Below are 21,633 nucleotides of genomic sequence, written 5' to 3'. Positions count from 1 at the left end.
ACAGAGAAGAGGTATACATGCACAGACACACATGTACATGGAAAAGGAGTAAAATGTACATGTATACATACACACACATATATACATATATATATATGCATGTACTCATAGTAAATGTACATGCATACACACACATATACATATACGCATGCACTCATGTGTATGAGTTAGTGTACTTATCTATACAGGTCTCAGTGAACCTGCTGCTAATGCAGCACATTGTATTTTTCATCTCAAGTTAGTTATAATTCTGTTAACAGTATATAATCATTACAATTTTAGTTCACAAACAGTTTCCACTAACTGTCAAGAAAAAATCTGGCATAAGTTTTGGTTTGTGCTCTAACTCTTCCCAAGTGTATCTGCAATCTTATACCAAATTATAACCAAACACTAAGAGCTGATTTTGCACAAAATCAACATCAAATATATCCATTACTATACTTTAACTTTTACATATCCACTGTATTAACTGTGCTTACCCTGTCAATGAACTGAACTTTCTGTCTATTTTGACATATTTGTCTCTCTCTATCCCCCCCCCCCATCCCTCCTCCCTTTTGTTGTTGTTGTTGTTGTTGTTGTAAATTCATGAGCTGCTTCTAGATCTCTCCATTGCCTCTGTCTGAATCAGTCTGATAGGATTAGAAGACAGCATTTGATGCAATCTTAGAACAACCCTTGTTTTCTCTTTTCTTGGGTGCAGACCCATCAATCACTCTAATTCAACAGAAAGATGGATGGTTTACATAGCAAAGGGGTAAGAATGGCATATTGTAAGATGAATGGGTCCCCAAATACCTCATACACAATTATGCCCAAATACACACCCACACATTTACACACACAATGACACATGAATATATGTACACAAACATGTGCACACACTTACAAACACACATACACAGACGTGTGCACATGTGTACACATATACACACACAAACAAAGGGTACAATATACACATACATACATGCATGCATCACTACACACATACACATGCATGCACACACACACACAGGCATGAGCCTGTACACTCTGTGTGTGTGTGTGTGTTTGTGTGTGTGTGTGTCTGTGTGTGTGTGTGTGTGTGTGTGTGTGAGAGAGAGACAGAGAGAGAGAGGGGGGGTGGGGGTGGAGGGGCAGGCTGGTGGGAGTGATAGATGAGAGAGCATGTGCAGTATTTTTTGTGATTTTTTGATGTTGTGTGGCTGATGACTGAATGTCATTTTAAAATACTTGTGGATACCAAATTATATCATTTGAAGCAAATAAAGAGTCTTGAAGTCCTGAAGTCTTGAACTCCCAGATAAAAAAGCACAGGTGGAGATGAGGGGCAGGCAGCAGTGGGAGAGAGCCACTGACATGGTCAGAATCCAAGCTGGTGCCAACTACCTGGGCTGGGGGTGATGGTATCACTGTCTGCTTTCCCAGTGGTCTTAATCACCCCATGAGGTGCCTGCCACTCTCCCCAATTAGCAGTCTGGACCAGAAAGGAGCTGGGGAAAGGAATGGGCAGGGTCAGCCAGTCATTCCACAGCTTGCAGTGCCGTGTGTGGGGAGGGGGAGTGATGATGAAACAGAAACAGGACCAAGTACCTCACAACTGTTTTATCACTCTTCTTCACTGCTAGCAAGGGCCTCTCAACAATGGAATTCCTGCCTACCAGTAAGCAATAAATACTGATTATGCAATTTGAGACAGACAGACTGACTGAGACTGTGTGTGTGAGTGTGTTTGTGTGTGCGCATATGCGCACGCGTGCACGTTTGTGTGTGTGTGTGTGTGTGTTTGTAAGAGAAGGAGAGGGGGGATGAGTGTGTGTATGCGTGCACAAAAATGTTTGTTTATGATTGCACATACAAATGTGCACACATGTATGCATATGAATGCATGCAATAGCAAGAATGTTAGTGAGTAAGCGAGGCTGTAAGTGTGAGTGCTTACATGTGTCAGTGTGTGTGTGTGTGTGTGTGTGTGTGTGTGTGTGTGTGTGTGTGTGTGTATCCGTGTATGAAAACATACATCTGCAGGATGTGCATCCATGTTTGTACATTATCAGATGTGCTTTTGCATGAGCATATCTGTGTGACTGTAGCTGGGTGCATGTATATGCATTACTTCACCCGGATGCTGGCAGGGAGAATGAAAAGAAATGTGCGCATGTGTGCAAGTGTCCGTGCGTGCGTGTGTGTGTGCTCGCACACACATAAATTTATGTACATGCATGTAAATGTGTGCGCCTGTTTTTGTAAATGCAATTTTTCCAATTATGTGAACCAGACTTGCATGCAGAAAGAGGTTATCTTCACAATCACTGAAGGGAACATCATCTAATCTGAAACAGTCTGCAGCCTTGACTTTCCTCAACCTCTTCTTCTCCAACCCTCCCTCCCATTCACTATGATAAGCCTGGTTAGACAGTACTCTTGAGAGAGAGAGAGAGAGAATGAACGAATGAGAGAGAGAGAGAGAGAGAGAGAGAGAGAGAGAGAGAGAATGAACGAATGAGAGAGAGAGAGAGAGAGAGAGAGAGAGAGAGAATGAACGAATGAGAGAGAGAGAGAGAGAGAGAGAGAAAATGAACGAATGAGAGAGAGAGAGAGAGAGAGAGAGAGAGAGAGAGAGAATGAACGAATGAGAGAGAGAGAGAGAGAGAGAGAGAGAGAGAGAGAGAGAGAGAGAGAGAGAGAGAGTGTGTGTGTGTGTGTGTGTGGTGTTGTTAACTGATTTTGTCTTTTCACTAAGAAAGATATTAAAAAATATATATCAAAAAAGGGGGAGAGGTGGAGGAGCGGATACGAAGTTGCATGGGGTGTAGAGGGGTGTGATGTAATGAACAGGATATGGAAAAGTAGTGTGTGTGTGTGTGTGTGTGTGTGTGTGTGTGTGTTGTGCGTGTATGTGCACATGCATGCATGCGTGTGTGTGCTCGCATCTATGTGATGATTTCTTAATGCTTTGGTAATTTCCAGTTATGATTTTTTGATTAGGAACAAGAAGAAAAACCCTTCGTCTATAAGTACTTGCTTATGGGACTGTTTGATATTACTAAATGATAAGGAAAGTAAAAATCAGAACTGGGCTGGTGAGTCAAAAATGTTTTGAACAGAGTGCTTTTGAAAGTACTGGCATATATTGCTAAACATCATCACAGGTAAGGATATCTTCAGGGTTGATATTTTGTTCATAAATACTAGTGATATTTCTGCTATATATTTGTTTTTATAGGCATTTGTTTTCTAAAATACACACACAGGATGTTATTTTTCTGTTCATCTGTAAACATTTTTTTTTACTTAGCAAATTATAAGATTCCCGTACTTTTCATGGTATTGTATTTCGTTAGAGAACTCTGAAACTTATTCCAAACATATTCTATTGGTGTGTGTGTGTGTGTGTGTGTGTGTGTGTGTGCGTGCGTGCGTGCGTGCGTATGTTCATGCATGCCCGTGTGTACTCCTATCTGAAGATCAAGAGGATGACACAGAAACACAGATAAAGAGACAAGTTAGGAATGAAGGGCAGAAGTTACCCCATGAAGGTAACAGAGGGGCTGGGGGGGACCAAAGAAGAGAAAGAGCAGGAGGGGTGAGGAACAGAGGTCGGGAAAAGAAGAGAAATGGAGACAAAAGACAAAGACAGACACAGACACCCCTCCAGAGAGAAAGGGTCAGGAAGACAAATTAGTGCCCTTGGAGGAAAGGAAGGAAGAAGTAAAAAGAAGGGAAGAAGGAGCAAAGGAGGATGTTTGCACCTGGTGCACTAACCCTAAAGCCTTCTACAATCCATCCACTGCCAGGTGTTGAGGACACCACTGGTTCCAGCCACAGGCAGCATGTGCTGTTGAACAATCCTTTTCCCAGAGAAAACAACAGCTGGGGGAAGGATCAACACAATTACTTCACACTGTGCCTAGGGAATTCTCTTCAAAACTAAGTCATCCCAGAGAAACAACAAAGACCTGAGATGGTCCGGAGCTTAGAGACTGTTCAAGACAGCATCATGAGTTCAGAGAGATCTATCAGACTGATCAATCATGTGTTCAGTGGGATACACGCTCAGTACTAATATGTAATTTCTGTTTTACCCGTTTACACACACAGTCATTTACACCCGTATACATATGTACATGGACACATAAATGTATTCACACACACATGCACACACACTTGTACATGCTCAGGCACACACACAACCATACATTCACACATGTGCATACATGCACGCACGCAAATACTCACTCACAAACAAAAACAACTGAACAGTCATGGTTTTTGATACAAGATTTTTTTTTTGTTATAAAAGAAATCTGACATTTCTGTAATGAACTCATTTTGTGTACTTATTTGGATGTGTGTGTATGAGTGTGTGTACAAGTGTGCATGTGAGCGTGTCTCTGTGTGTGCATGTACATGCAGACAAGCAAATGTGAATGCATATGTGTGGCCATAAATGTGCATGGAATGTCAATGTATGTGATTATGTCTCCAAAGGTGAACAGATATATATATATTTGTACTTGTGTACGAGTGTTTGTGTGCATGTGTGTGTTGAGTGTGAGCATGCATGTATATATGCATGCAAGTAAACGTAAACGTCAATGTATGTGTGGCAATAAATGTGCATTGAATGTCAGTGTACCTGTTTATGTCTTTAAGTGTGAACATATAAAACAGAAATAAGATACCAGCACTGAATTTATAATCACTTATTTACATATCTACCTAATTTATGTCCACTGAGATGATGTGATGGCAATACGAGAGTTTTAAAAAAAAATATGGAGAGAGTATGGATAAGGTGAAAAAACAAAGACAGACAGAATGAGAGACAGGAACAAAGAGACACACATATGCAAGACAAGAATAGAGAGACTGACACAAAGAGACACACATATGCAAGACAAGAATAGAGAGACTGACACAAAGAGACACACATATGCAAGACAAGAATAGAGAGACTGACACAAAGAGACACACATATGCAAGACAAGAATAGAGAGACAGGAACAAAGAGACACACATATGCAAGACAAGAATAGAGAGAATGACACAAAGAGACACACAGATGCAAGACAAGAATAGAGAGAATGACACAAACAGACACAAAGGGAGAGAGCAGATGAAAACAAAACAAAGGAACAAATCCAAGCAAAGACAAAGAGGAGAAAAGATTTCTTTTTGAATTAAGAAGAGAAACAAAGACAATGAACAATGGACAAGACAGCAGTTGTAAACAGCTTCAATTGAAACTTGCCGATTCGATACGAAACACCCATCTCAACAACCACCATATAAGAAAATATACTTCAACCCATACTGTAGCTCCCCACCCACCCCACATCCACCCAAATAAACGGTTATCAAATTCCAACTCTATGCCCCCCCCCCCGCCCCCCCTTTCCACTACCCCACCATACAAGGACCACTAAAGACCACTGCAACAGAAACCCTTGAACATGAATTAAAAGCAAATGATAATAGGTCATTAAACTCTGTACACCAGGACCTACCCACACCAAAGAACACCTACCACCACAGACCACTGCCACAAAAAACCTGACCTAAAACAAAAAGTGAACACTAACAGGTCATTAAACTGGATCTCTTTAACTGCCTCCACCCATCCCCTTTCACACCTTCTCCATGCAAGGACCAACCCATAACAAAGAACCACCACAAACTACTGCCACAGTAACCTTGATCTTAAATAAAAGTGAATACTATTAGGTCGTTAAATCTGAAGGCAACCACCTACCCCCGCCATTCAAGGACCTACCTTGAGAGCACCACAACAGATCACCCCATAGAAAACCTTGCACTCAAATTGAAAGCCAACACTAACAGGTCGTCAGACTCATAACACTGTGCCCCCTATTTCCCCACAGTCCCAAGTGTAACCGAATCCAACTCATAATCTGTGTCATGTATGACAACTTCAAAGCCAGACATCAGCCACTACTGAAGTGTAATATACTATAAATGTGTCTGTGGCAGCCATAAAGGTTTTCATCCCACTTTCTTCACAAGTCTGATACCACAGGCCTTAAGCCCTGCACATACCAGCTGTAATACTCAGCCCTGGATATCAGAATTATCTGGGTGGTATCTGGTTGGGGTGGCATGACACTGTACCCTCCTTATCAAGTGACCTTCTAAAGTTCTCTGCTTAATCTGACTAAACCAGGAACAGGGAGAACCTTGCTAAAAAAGAACAACAGAGCAGTCCTGTCTGAAAAATGCATGTGGTTTGGTTTTACTCTGAACTTTAACTAAGTAAGTTTACTACCAAGCAGAAAACTGACACAATTAACACACACACACGCCTGCACACACATACACCATAGAACACACTCATTTACTAAAAGAGATTTTCAGAGGGAAACATGTAACTTCATCTTTTAATCTGAGATCTTTTATAACAACTGGTTAAATATGGTACATTTTGTGTGAAATAAGTTGAAATATGAATTCATGTTAGTAAAATAAACATATTACAGAGAGTGATAGAGAAACATGACAGAGAATTTAACAAAAGCAGCAAACACACACCAAAAAAAAGAAAAAAAAGAAAAAAAGGAGAACAAAAACAACCCCACCCAGCACCCCCCAAAAAAGAAAGAAGAAGAAGAAAAGGATAACTGGGAGTTTGAGACCAGACTGGAGAATGACACACACAAGAGACAAACACCACAAAGCATCACACACACACACACAAACACAAACTTGCATTTGCGGCAATAAAATTACTCCCTTGCATATCATCCATAAATGTGAACAAACATATTTACCACTGTTATTTACAAAATCTGCAGTTCCATCTGCTTCCATTAGAAATGTCATATATGATAATCAACATGTGTTCGAAATAGTTAAATATGGAGCCCAACTGGCTCTTTGTTGTAATTCTACTGGTTGACTAGTTATTTTATTCTATTCTTATTCTTTTTTCTTTCTCTCTCTCTCTCTTTTTTTTTTTAATGCTAATTGAGGAGAGAGGAACAGGGAAAGTAGTGATGATTTAAGGCATGGGTGGGGTGGGGGAGATGACTGATTTTTGTCTAAAATCACAAATGTGGATAGACCTTAAGCAAAAGAACGAACACACACAGACACTCACTCACTCACACACTAAGCATCGAACCACACACACAGACTACTCACCCCAAGAACTGCGTGCCCACGGGCCCCATCTCCAGGATGCGGGCGGCCAGTCCCTCGCCCTCAGCCATGGGGGGTGGCTTCATCAGCTTCTCCCTCTTGATCAGGCGGCAGGTGACCCGTGTGGGCATGCTACACTTTTTGGGTGGGATGATGATGCGAACCCCAGAGTGGCGGCAGCCCCGCATGGCCCCACCCCGTGCGTCCACCATGAAGCTGATCAGGAAGCTGTGCAGGATAATGGTCATCTTGTCAGCTGGTAATCCACGTGGGACTTTAACAAGAACAGCAACAACAATTATCCTGTTCGATTTGTTATCACCACAGCTAACCACACAGAAGATATTAGTGCTGATATCGGTTGTCACTGATGTAGATGTCTTGATGCAATACTGCAGGGTGTTTTTTTAGTGTTTTTTTTTAGTGTTTTTTTTAGTTTGTTTGCACCATCACAAGAACCAGAAGCCTTAAAGATCAGTTACTGTTTTGTTCATTGATTTCACAAGTCAGTGAAGGATTAAGTGGTAAGCATAGGCAGATCATAACATGGAAGCATGGGCAGATCATAACATGGAAGCATGGGCAGATCATGACATGGAAGCATGGGCAGATCATGACATGGAAGCATGGGCAGATCATGACATGTAGCTCCTGATAAGTGCCTGAGAATAAGACTAGGTGTTTTGTGTTTCTATGCACAGCTTCATATATATATATATCTAAAGCTGACAAAAATTGCACATTCATAAGCAGTCATAAATGCAGATCACTTTGTCATCACATGGAAGTTCTTGCTCATACTAAACTGTTCAACTCCCATTTCACACAGCACCGAGTAAGTGATCAACATCTGTTGCTAACTAAGTGTTTACATCGGTCTTCAGACAAATAACTGGAGTGGAATGTGGTAGAGGGTGACTGACCATGTAAGCTGACAGGAAAAAACAACAACCTGGAATGTCTTAGACAGTGACTTTTTCTGTTTCAGATATAATATTTTTGATGAACAAAGATAATCTAAAACAACCATACATTTATCTTAGGGCTTCAAACAAGATCCTTCACTCTGAAATCACCCAGCTGTGCATGGAAGGTTTGAGAAGATAATCATCTTAACATCCGCTATCACACACAGCAGCGCTTTGTTGATCTTGCAAAACCACACACATAAAAAAAAACAAGTTTCAAAGTCAAGATGCAGACCCTGTAATAATCTTCAGAGATTCCAAAGGGGGTAAATTTCACAAACACTGATCACAGATTGTTACAGCTAGCTGACACACACACTTTTCCGTTAGGCCTGCACATTGCAGAACGCAGCTTGCTGCCACCACCACTGAACGTTGAACAGCAACATCAACACAACAACAAACACACGCGCCGCTGCACCAGACGTGCTCCCTCCCTTCCAGACAGACGCGTGTGTGGTCAAACTAGCAGTGACACTGTCTGTAACATCGTGGCATCAAAAAGGAAGCCTGGCTGCCTAACAGCTTGCTGCTGAAGAAGCCTACACAATGCTTGTGGTGGTGGATACAGCGCACAGATCCGGTGAGTTCCTAATCAACCGTGTGTGTGTGTGTGTGTGTGTGAAGAAGGTGGTGCAGTGGTGGAGGAGGAACGGGAGAGTAAAGAAGGGGGTCGGTGGAGGCCAGACAAGGACTGTGGTGTGAAGATGCCGCTAGGAATGTCGGCAGGCGGGGAGGTTAAGGGAGGAGAGACCAAGGTGGATGTTGCTTGCACGGGGGTGGAGGAGGGGGAGGGGTGAGGCAGGAAAGAGGAGCTTAAAGTGGAGTGGTAAGGGAGAGGCGTGGCGCTACATCCTTCACCCCCTTTCCTCCCCTCTTCCCCCTCTCCCGAATTCCCACCGTGTTTCCTGTTACGACGACGGACCGAGAGGGTGCATCGAAACCTTTTTCCTACTTCCCTCATGCATGTGGGTGGAGAGTGCAATTTGGGAGAAGGGGGCCGAGGGGAGTGGAGGAGAATGTAGAGAAAGGGCCAGGAGAGGGAGGGTGTGGGTGGACATGGGGCGTAGTATCAGTGGACTGGATGGGTGGGGAAGATGCTACTGGCGGTGGTGATCGAACACTTTGAGGGCGAGGTGTGGGACAGAACAAAACACTCAATGTCGCGCGCGTATGCGTATGTGTGTGCATGCATGCGTGCGGTTGTGTGCATGCCTACATGTGCGCTTGTGTGTGTGTCAGTGTGTGTGTGTGTGTGTGTGTGTGTGTGCGCGCGCGTGTGAGAGTGAGTGAGTGAGTGCGTGCGCGCGTGTGTGTGTGTGGAGAAGAAAAAGCCGCATGGCAGCATGGTCGGCACACAGAGAACCAGCGTTCAAAGGCGAGAAGAGGTCAAAGTCACTGTTAGTCAACTCAGCTGCACACTGTATGATAAACAGGGCTGGATGGTTTATGAGAAAGTGTGTACAGCGGCCGTGTCACATAGTCGTATGGGACACTGAGGTGGATATCAGACGATATAACACAGCGCTGTGAAAGAGGTACTTCAAAACTGAAATTAGGTAAACAACAAAAACCGGTAAAACGGTGTCAGCTGAGGCGACATCACACACACACACACACACAGAGGTACGCACGGTTTGATGTTTTTTTTTGTTGTTTTTTTTTTTTAAACGATGTTCATTTCACCACAGTATTTAATATTAAAAGCACCCTGTCCCATGATATATATTTGGGGTGTTAAAAGTGAGTGAGTGAGTGTGTGTGTGTGTGTGTGTGTGTGTGTGTGTGTGTGTGTGTGTGTGCATGCGCACGCGCGCACGCATATGCGTGTGTGTGTGTGCGAGCGTGCTGTGTGTGTGTGTGTGCGTGTGTGCTTGTGTCTATTTGTGCGCATGCATGAATGTGGACTCAGTGCTAGTGTTTGCATCCGGGCCGAAAGAAAACTCCTATTTCCTACCTCTTCTGAACCATTATAGTCATGGTGGGCAGGAAGGAAGTATCATCCAACAGCAACCGCAACGAGAAAAGGACGGCACAGGAAACAACCAACTCAAAAAAGACACAAGCTATCACGTTGACGTTGAAAAACCACCACAACACAAGACGTCGACGTAATAATCCGCTCAGTTGGCCTAAAGGTCACACTGTCCCCTCGTCTCCCCTACAACGATCTCACACTCTAAAACATGTTTTTCTTCTTTTTTCCTCTCTAGTAATCTGTATATTTTTTTTATATATTATCTCATGCCCCACAAGCCGTCGTCGTAGTGACTAGTCCATCAAAGTTACGTGTTCCCAAGTACGCGACCGTGGTATCTCCGCTGCAGTGACAAGAACGCGTGCTAAAAAAAAAAAAAGAAGAGTGAGCGAGAGCGAGTGAGAGAGAGAGAGAAAGAAAAAAAGAAGAAGAAGAAGAAGAAGAAGAAGAGAGAGAGAGAGAGAGAGAGAGAGAGAGAGAGAGAGAAAAGAAAAAGAAAAAAAGGGCAAGTTGATGAGACTGCTATGAGCCGGCCGGCACACATGCAGAGTTTGTCTTCCACGAAATATTATTGTCGTTTTGTCCAACGGGACAGTTGTGTACTGACAGGTCACGGCCACTTCGTTCACCGATACCGTAAATAATTTTATTGTCACTGACACGGGCACGGACAAGAGTTGTTGGTTGTTGTTTTTTTGCGTGCAAGTGTGTGCATGTGTGTGTGTGTGTGTGTGTGTGTGTGAGTGAGAGAGAGAGAGAGAGAGAGAGAGAGAGAGAGAGAGATATTCAGATGGTTTATTCATTTAAGGCCATAGCCCGATATGAATAAGGAGTTGAAAGGAAGAGAGATTTTGCGCGAGCGCGCGTGCGTGCGCATGTGCGTCTTTCTTTCCCAGTCTTTATGATGCTGAGCTTTTCATTCGGATTCTAAATGAATACATTGGGATTGCATGCAGAGTAATGTGCTACGTTCAAAGAAATATAGCCCCAAAGAAAAAAATCCTCATCCAGTCAGCGGTGTGTGTGTGTGTGTGTGTGTGTGTGTGTGACTGCACGGAAAACCACTAAACAAGCATCAAACTTTTTTGTGTGTTTAAATTTCTCTCTCTCTCTCTCTCTCTCTCTCTCACACACACCGTGAACACGTACACTACTGCAAATGGTCTTTTTTTTTTCTTTTCTTTTTTTAAAGTATTGTTTTGATCATCGAATAAATTACTGTCTTAGTTACCACCAACGGAACAGGTCTTCGAAACAGTAACATAATTTTATGAGTAAACATGTTACTTTATGAATAAACATGTTAAGTGATACGGGGAAGCGAGTGAATGAGAAGGGTGCGGCCGGCATCGATGGTGGTATGCTTGGGTAACCAGTTATATCCAATTCACCGATAAATGACTGGACTTGAACCTCCACACTTCTATTCCACCCTTCACACACACACACACATTCCCATCACACAGCGGTCCACTAAACGCCGTCTGGACCGACACAGCAGACGCACTAACAAGATGAACGAATAACTGACAGTATCCGTCGCTCTCACATTCTCCCCCTTTCCAGCTGTCAATTGTTCGTATTGTTCAGCCCCCCCCCCCCCCCCCCGAGTCCCCCCATTTACCCCCCCTGCTAACCGCTCCTCCCATTCCGCCCCTCCCTCCCCAACCCCTTCCCTGACTCTCCAGCTGAGATATGACAGAGAAAATTAATACATATAAAAGTCGCATGTCTTCATGTCTCATCTATACTGTAAGCCCTGCACTGCACGGCGCTGTCGTGCTGGTCGCCTCCACCGTATCTGGCACAACCCGCCTCCAGTAGCTCCCTGTACTGCGCGTTTGTATGTGTGTGTGCTTGTGCTTACATGAATAGCTTTTGGACATGCATGTAAGTGTGTGTGTGTGTGTGTGTGTGTGTGTGTGTGTGTGCGTGTACTGGTGTGTGTGGGTGGGTGGGTACATACAGCATTATTTGTACATAATGGTTTTTTGGTTGTTTAGAGCCATATGGCCCACAGCGTAAGTGCATGCGTGTGTGTGTGTGTGTGTGCGTGTGCTTTTTTTATGCGCTTTGAGTTGATTTCAAGATTTTGCGCCTTATAAATACCATTATTATTAGTATTAGTATTATTATTTACCTTCCACCACCAAACCCCTTCCTCCCATCCCTCCCCCCTACCAACTCGATACTTGCTCTCCCCAGCTGTTACTGGAACCATATGGTGATGGGGAAGGAGGATAAAGGGGTGATGGCGATTATAGAGGAAGCACAAATAGGAATAGGTTGATGGATGGACGGACCTTAAAACTGTGGATTGGGAACCGTGTATATGAGCTCAGTGCAAGACTTTTATTATAAACAGGTTTTTTTTCTGACAACTGACGGGGACAAACATCAACAAAATAGCTGAACAAAAAGCAGCATGCTGTGCGGTAACACACACACATCAGCCGAACCAGTGAATATGACACCTAAAATGAGGCATGAGATGGGCAAAACCACTACTATACTGAAATTGTGTGGAAACAGGGTGGTGAGAACAGTATTATCATCGGTTAGACATCTGTCCACATGCACATAAATGTGCGCATGCCTGCATTAGCATGTTTGTGTGTGTGTGCACGTGCATGTGTGTATTGTTCTGACATGCTGACATGCAACTTTCCCATGTGTCAGTTCTGCCATGCTAAATGCATTCCTAGAATCCAATCTGCATTTCATCATCCTGACAATGAACAGCTATCAATTTGTTCCATGCCAAGGATGCATTTTCATAATTTTGTGGGGAGTGTAACACCAAACAGTACAATTAGTAACTGCACTGTCCTGATTTCTCAAGGATGAGATGGGAAGAACATATGCCCCTGCCCCACTCCTCTCTCACTTCTCAACCTATTTTTTCTTTCTTTTTTTTTTCTTCCATTTTTTTTTTAAAATTGAGAATAACACTTAAAGACAAGTCTCCTTTTAACAAACCAAAACTAAGCCTATGAACACTGAGGCAAATTACTTGGACATGTTCAGATTTTGGCCTGACAGTCTGAGAGGGATAGAACTGGAAGCAAGAAGAAACAGCTTCATAAATTTGAAATTTTTTATTTATTATCATTCTTAACTAGTGTGTGTGTGTGTGTGTGTGTGTGTGTGTGTGTGTGTGTGTGTGTGTGTGTGTGAGATACCCATTTGTATGATAACAAAGTATTGTATCATACTGCTGCAGCACTGTCAGTATGTGTAGGTTTATTGCAATTAAAGGTACTGAAATGCACATTGTCAACATTTTCCTTGAAGTTCATGACGATGGATGTTACCTGTTACTGATCTTTTCATACAATGAACAACTTGTATTTTCATCTTCTCTCCTCAGTCTTCCAAAGTGTGTAGAGTATAATTACTGTAGTTCACTTACTGCAACTAGCATGTTAAAATATAGCTGGCACACACACACACACACACACACGTGCGCACACACACACACCTTATCAAACAATAACCAGCCCTGATCTCCTGCATCATAAAGGAAGATCGACAAAATGATTCATTTTAACTGGAGTGTTATCATTTAGTCACAGGAGTGATGTCATCAACTGTGTGCAGGGGACAGATAGTGGAAGTGGTGTCATGCATACTTGACACTCACGTAACTGTCCAGTGTCATTTCCGCATGCAGATAATTTCTTCTGATGACATATAATTTCCCCATGTGGAAAACTTTAACTGAATCTAACAAAGCAATGATCCTTAAAAAAAAAAAAAAAAAAAAAAAAAAAAAAAAGCAAGACCAATTCAAAATGGATCCTGACAACTTAGACATTAGGAAATATTTATTAAAAAAAAAAAAAAAAAAAAAAAAAAAAAAGGAGAGAAAAATTAGAAACACCAAATAGCCGACAAGCTATTGAAGTATGCACGGGAATCCAATCCAAGCCATGAATTGTGCATGCTGAGAAGCACACACAGAAGGCCTTAACCATTCCTCCACCCTCTCCCATGACTCAGCCTGTCCTAGCAAAGACCCAGTCAATGTCAGCCTGCCCCCCTAAAGGCGCGCGCGCGCGCGCACACACACACACACACTCACAGAGACTCACTGGAGGTCAGTGCCACCACTAACCTGTAGGTCACCAGACAGTGAACCCCCCTCGCCCCCCCCGCCCCCACCACCCCTCCTCTGGCCACCCACCTCTCCACCTCCATGATGTCATCACACGCCTGCCCCTCTCCCTTTCACCCTACGCTCATCCACTCACTCTTCTTCCTCCGCCTCCTTCCCTTTCAAGGAGATGGCTGTCAACTGGAGACTGTCATCAAAAACCATTCATCATCCACTCTATCAGACCTGTCAGGTTCACCTTGTGGGTGAAGGAGAATTATGCCACCAGTAATTCTTCCCATCCAATTCTGAAGGCAGAGTGTAGGTTGGAACTGTTGACTGAACATGCTTGCATAATGGTTACGTAAACCCAGTGTGGCGCGCACAATAAAAGATTACTGACCGTGGGAAGTGGGAGAACAGGGAAGGTTGAGGACAGGCATGTGCATTTGTAAGACTGAATGTATGTGTTTATGTGATTTATTTTTTCTTTTCTTAGTTCATGCTAACAACCTGATGAAAAAACCCCACAAAGAAATGGTATCACTTTGAACATAGTTGATTTTTTTTCTTTCCATCCTTTTCTTATTAACTGTCCATGTCATAACCGTCACCATACACTTTCGAGTTTCCTGAAGAATCCAACATCAAAGTCAACTTCATTACATCTTTCTGTGAAAACTAGAAGCATACTGTCTTGTATGAAAATGATGCAGTCACTGAACTTTATGTAAATAAAAGATACAATCGGAAAGCAAGCAAAAAACAAGAAATGCATCAATGTCTTATTTTCAACTCATTCACACAAACTATGATTCTGACATGACAACAAAATGAATACCGACTTTCCATTAATAATACTGATAATTAAGGCAACATATAATGGTATCTCATGCAAAGGACAACACCAACATTTACTAATGCATCGATGTCTTATTTTCAGCTCATTCATGCAAAGTTTGCCTTCAGTCCAAACTACAATTCTGAAAAAATGACAAAAAGACCAGACTTTCTTTTAATACTGATAATGAAGACAACATATACTGGTATTTAAAGCAAAGGATAACATCATTTACCACCAGAAAAAAACGACAACAACTAACACCTCATGCAAATGAGAACACCATCATCTCCCCTCCACCCCACCCCCTCTCCACCTCCCAGAAAATGACAGAGAGACACAGGATATCCAAGAGTCAGAGAGACACTGAAACGACAGCATGCAACATTTGAGCATTGAAATCCAGTCAGACACATCCATTTAAACAGCGTGGACTGTGAGGACCTGATCCATGACCGTATCATTCGGGGCTGCCTGCCTGGATCAACTCATTACATTCCCATCACACTCTTCTCCGTTAATTAATTCAGCACATCCATCACTGCCAGTTGATAATCAGGCTGAATGAGCATGTATGTGAGTCTGCAATTACTGAGCTATACTTTTTCACCAATGTTAGGAAACAACCAACAGACATGCACAAAATGTGTTTTAGTGTACTGAAAGCTATAAAGCTTCATGAATATTTACTATTAAACATACTACTTCTTCTTCTTCTTCTTCTGCGTTCACTCGTATGCACACGAGTGGGCTTTACGTGTACGACCGTTTTTACCCCGCCATGTAGGCAGCCATACTCCGTTTTCGGGGGTACTATTAAACATACATTCTAATGTTCTTCTTGTCCACTTCTCTTCTCATGACACAAGGTCACCTTGACCATAAGGGTCAAAAGAATATTATCATAGTAACCCACATGCTATCTTTATGATAACAGAATGTCACATTTTATGCTGTCTTCATGAAAACACAATGTGGCATTTCACAATTTTCATAAAAATGCACAATGCCCTTCAACTTTATTTTGACAACAAATAGTTTACAAGAAATACAACATGTCTTTCAGTTCAGATCTTCCATTTTGTTGAGAGCATGTGCACACACATATATCCTAATCAACAAACACAAACACAGAAGCAAATATAGACTATAAAATTATCTGGATTATATGACACTTAGAGAAAGAGAATAGTACAACCATGCATACAGATATATATCAATATAACAATGTAGACTACGAACTAATCTGAATTATATGATGCTTGGACAAAGAGAAGAGCACAACTATGCATACAGCTATATATATACAAACCCAACAAGCAGAGACAAATGAAGACAGCAGAGGTAAAAACAAAGGGGCCAGGGAAATACCAGTAGAAACAGGGAGATAAAACAAAAGTGAAATGGTAAAACAAAAGCTGAGAAAGACAATACAGACAGAAAGAAACAGAGAAAGACTCCAGGAAACAACAATCATCCCCATCTACATAAAAATTACATCACAGAACATCTTGCATAAAACACCAACACCATGGATGATACTGACTGAACCACTCTTTACTGTAAAAAATAAATCACAAATCATGAAGAAAATCCCAGTGACAACAGTCATTTACCTTTTCCATTTCAGTTTGCTTTTAAGGATATAATAAGAAAAATATAAAAAAAACATTCACAGATTTATGATACCTTATTACATGCATAGTCAAAATAAGAGAATTATGTCATCTTTATTGGATATTTCCTTCCACACCCCTCTGCACAAACCCCTTTTCCCCATCTCCCCATGAAAAAAAACTATACATATGTACAGCTCAGACAGTAATGATTAATTAAAGACCAGCCTCCCAAGTCCCTTTGTGCATCTTCTTCATATTTCCTGACCAACCCTGCATGTGTCTGTATCTTCCAAGTCTGATTACACCAGCATTATTAAGAATGAAGCCACAGAGTACAGACATTTTACAGAATCTCAAACCAAAACAAACACTACAGCATCCATGTAAATATGCCTGAATGTGTTTATACCAAAACAAATATTGTGACATTTTTCCATACACAGATATATTACAAATAAAATGGCAGTTTGTAAGCATTTGATACATGCTGTGTTGTTTTTCTTACCAATATGGCAGCATGAAAAACTGATGCAGCTAGCTCCTTTTGTCTCAACTGACTACTGACATACACACCATCTCAGCATACTGAATACACAGAGAGAAGGGATCACAGCATAATCACTCACTCAAACACTACAACACACACACATACACCTCCCGCACCCCCCAATCTGAACACCAGCCCCCTCTTCCCACACATACACAACACACCACCCACCCACACATGGACACACATAAACATAAACACATACATACCCTCAGCCTCACATCCCCCCCCCCCCCCCTCCAAAATGCACACAAAGAGAGAACATACCCCCAAGCACAATCCTCCCCCCCCCCCCCCCCCCACAAACCCAATGTCCAAAGCGAACAATGTCCCCAACACACCCAGACACTCACCCAGAGTAGACAGGGGAGCGGTCGACAGGCACGTTGTCAGGATCAAACGTGGTGCTGAAGGAGGACCCACTGTAGGAAGAGAAGCGCTGGGGATCTCCACTACCCGGTGCACGCCCATCCACCCGGGGTGGGGCGGCGCTGTACGACTGCGTGAACGACTGGCTCACGATCTGAGCTTCCATGTAGTCCTGGAAGGGAGGAGGCGGAAAGGGGAAAATGAGGCTCTTTCATCATGGAAACTGATGCAAGTTTTTCACATGTCAGGTGTTTAGTGCAGAAAGGGATAGTAAGTTAACAGGGTGTTGTGAAATTTTCGTGCAGGTGACAGTCTCCTTACAGAGGTAATATATATGTAAATGGGTTCAGCTGACCTATTTCTGCTACATGCTAACAAAATGTATGTGACTAATATGCAAAAAGCAGAGGTTATAAAAATTCAAAACAACTACTTTGTTCCCATGGACAAGTGTTTAAAGGTATTCCATTGTATCAATTTTGCTGGCAATCCACAGCTATTATTGTTCCATCTTCATACCCCTGCCCCCATTTGAAATAAATGAATAAACAAAATGAAGAAAGTGGAAGCTAAATCTATCCACAAAGAAAGGAAACATTCTTCATTTCTCTATTTGGAAGGAATCTAGTAAAACCTAGAAAAAACATAACATAATAAACTGAGGAGTTTAGTGAAAACTAGAAAAAAACAAACAGAACAGAATAAAAGTGAGCTACATGTAGGATAAAACTGAAAATATACACAACAAACACAACTGAGAAAAACACATTTTTCTTCAGTTTTTTGGGGGGATCAAACTAATTTGAAGTCTTTTACAAGGATATAGCCATACCATGCTAAATTTTTTCCCTTCACTGATGTTTCAGTGTTTCATCTATTACACACATACACACACATATATATCCATCCATCTATCTATTTATCTATCTACACACACACACACACACTACCCCCCAACCCTCATCCACCAACCCCACCCCACCCCAAGTCGACAGACTATTTCACTGTCTAATATCTGTGCCTGCAATTTTGTCACCTTTAATTAGTAACAGAAGACATGGCCAGGGCACACAATAACTCAAGGCTTTAATTCTTGTTGATCAGAATCCAAAATAATCAAACAGTAGCATTATAAACAAATTAAAAAAAACAACAAAAACACACCAGTAACCTAAAATAATGATGAAATCAGACTGTTTAGAAAAAAATAGAAAACTCAGTAAATAAAGGGGAAATTTTGCATAGTAATGAAAATAAGCCTTGAACAGGTATCCAGGTGCAAAGCAAAATATCCTTTGATATATTTGAAAATAAAACAGGTATCCAGGTGCAAAGCAAAATATCCTTTGATATATTTGAAAATAAAACAGGTATCCAGGTGCAAAGCAAAATATCCTTTGATATATTTGAAAATAAAGAGAGAAAAGAAAATATGAAAAGAATCGAGGATGTATGAAGACATGCAATGTCCTCTTCAAGAAGAAATTATCTGCTATATATGCCATGCCGGTTGGCAAAATTTGCTGACCATTTGAAGAAAAACTGATTATGCCCTGCATCCAGAACTTCAGTATGAGCTAAATCAAGAAATAGGTAATAAATAATGGCTGTTTAAATGGACGTTTAAAACTGGTTACATGCATAAAAGTCACTTGAGCAAATGAGTGAATTCATATGCAAAAAAACATTTTTTTCCTTCCAGAGATACTAAAGACAGGCCATGCTTTCATTTCAGTTCAGCTCAGATGAACCAGTATTGTCAGCAGGCCAATGACATGCTTTGCCTTTCTGCTAAGTTAAAAACAGACAGTCCTTAATACACACAATCTGAATGTTTCATCTAGTTCTTGCCTGAAAAATATGATAGCTTATCTATCTATACATAATGCTGCATTTTCAGTTAACAGAGCCCTCAAACATTGCAAGTATGAGTAGATTAATGTATATATGCATTTGTGGGATTGGGTGATTCCTCTCCTGTTTATTACCCACTGCCCAGTTTAGCTGATGGTAAAAGCTCCAAATTGTTTATCATGTAAACACCCCTGGAACCTGGTCTTCTGCTCATCTTAAACAGAAAAGTGTGGGACAAGGAGGGATCTGGAAAGCTAGAGTCCAAACTAACACAACAGAGGAAAGAGGGTGAGGTTCCAGGCTTGTGGATGAGAAGGGGAGCAACAGAACAACATTGGTAAAACACGAGTCAAGGACAACAATACTCAGAAAGCAGTGGAAGCGTAACTAACAGGCAAAGCTGTGTGCAATGTAGTATGGATGAAAGTCAAATCCTTTCCTTGTATATCACTTCTGTGTGGATACTGTGAAAAATAAAGCTTAAAAAAAAAAAATCCTGGACATGTTAGGTTATTTGAGTAGACCTGCATTATCAAACAAGACAGCTCTACAACGAATGTTATGACGCATTTAAAAAATGATCGAACCCACCTACCCTCCCTTTGAAAGCAGTATGAAAAAATTATCAGAACATGAAGGTCCCAATACACCTGAATATTTTAATGTTCACAATTTTCATGGTAAATGTCAACTCTTTGGAAAAAAAAAAAACAAAAACAAAGGCAAAAGAAGAATATTCAACAACAGAAGTGTTAGGATAATCATCAAGCAGTGTTAGTGAGACACTGACATCAACTATCGAGTATATGCAATGCCCTGTTACTTGACTTGCACAAAACAAAGAAAGTCTCCCATTGATATACTGTTTCCTGGTTTGTCCATCAACCACATGATGACATTTGCAGTGTGTTGTAGCAGAAGCAAAGAAAGCTATAAAATCAGGACCAGAGAGAGGAGGGACCCCAAAAGCTGGGTTTGGTGTCAAGCTATACACCTTGACTACTTTTTTTAGTCAAGCAGCAATAAGGATGCGGTACAAAGCAACTGGCACCATCCTCAAAAAATGATTACTTGATTGGGAGTCACTCCTCCGTTGGCTGTGAACGGAGAGAAACCAATTTTCCTGTGCTCCGGTCCTGATGCCGTGATGAACTCAATATTTTTCTGTTCAGCCGCAGACAAGGGGGTGAACTCCACATACCCATACTCCGCCTTTGTGAAGGGTACTGAATCATCAGGTAACATTCGCATGGTGTCAGCATCTATGCTCTCTGAAGCCGAGTGTGAATCAGAGCGAGCGCCTGCGTACACAACTTTGCGCCACTCTGGTGTTGAATCAGGTGTGGATGGTGTCTTGTCCACTAACTCTGGCTGAACAGGTAGTGACGAACCATTGTAAGACTCTGTTGCTCCTGGCTGTGATCCTACAGGAGCAACAGTGATACTCTTGAGGTCAGATGGCCTTGCTGAACCAGCTGGAAACTCTGCAGTAAGTGACCCAGGAGGAATAGCCTTGGCTGTGCTACTGCAGGATTCTGTGGCACTGGGTTTGAAGGTGTCTGCCGAGCCGTTTAAGACCGGTGAGGTGATCGGCTCAGAACGAAAAGGCTTTTCTGATCCACTGAAGGGCTGTGCAATAGCTGAATCAGGATGAAAGGGTTTTTCTGAGCCGATGTAAGACTCGGCAACACCAGGTCCAGGGTGAAAGGGCTTTTCTGAGTCTCCATAAACTTCAGCATGGACTATCTCAGGCTGACCGGCTTTTGCTGTGTCAGTAAAGGGGACAACTGTGATTGGCTGGGGCTGACCGGCTTGGACTGTGCCGCCATAACGTTCTGCACTGGCTGGCTTGGGCTGACCACCTTCTGGTGTAGCGTCATAAAATTCTGCACTGGCTAATTCAGGATGACCAGTTTGTGGTATGCCACGGTAAGATTCTGGCCCAGGCTGACCCACTTTGGCTGTACCAGTGTAGGGGTCCACAGTAACTGGCTCAGGGTGCATGGCAGTGGCCGTATCACTTTTCACTGCGGAATCTTGCCACAATGGTGACGATTTCTCTACAGCGCTCAACTTACTAGCTTGTGTGGGATAGAGCTCCGCAGTTATGACAGGCTGAGGTTTCTATAAAAAAAACACAGTGAGAACACAAACAAACAAAAAAAGAGCATGCAACAAGACAGATGTAAATCAATCAACT

General features: G+C 42.1%; 1 protein-coding gene across 45 annotated transcripts in view; it reads right to left on the bottom strand.

Annotated features, from left to right (window-relative positions):
• Window positions 1-21,633, bottom strand: part of LOC143289416 (uncharacterized) — a 198,891-nt gene that overhangs the window by 95,143 nt on the left and 82,115 nt on the right. For 38 of the 45 annotated variants that reach the window (XM_076598412.1, XM_076598537.1, XM_076598544.1 and 35 more), the window contains 3 exons: window positions 20,505-21,557; window positions 17,564-17,751; window positions 7,165-7,389 (listed from right to left, as the gene is read on the bottom strand). In XM_076598412.1, the coding sequence (XP_076454527.1) occupies window positions 7,165-7,389; window positions 17,564-17,751; window positions 20,505-21,557 (1,466 nt within the window). Of the gene's footprint in view, window positions 1-7,164; window positions 7,390-10,086; window positions 10,511-17,563; window positions 17,752-20,504; window positions 21,558-21,633 lie in introns of those variants that run through there. The other 7 variants (XM_076598662.1, XM_076598668.1, XM_076598675.1 and 4 more) reach the window with 2 other exon arrangements.

Source organism: Babylonia areolata, chromosome 1 (assembly GCF_041734735.1).
Source record: "Babylonia areolata isolate BAREFJ2019XMU chromosome 1, ASM4173473v1, whole genome shotgun sequence".
Lineage (NCBI taxonomy): Eukaryota > Metazoa > Mollusca > Gastropoda > Neogastropoda > Buccinidae > Babylonia > Babylonia areolata.
This window is presented reverse-complemented; position numbering and strand designations above follow the sequence as displayed.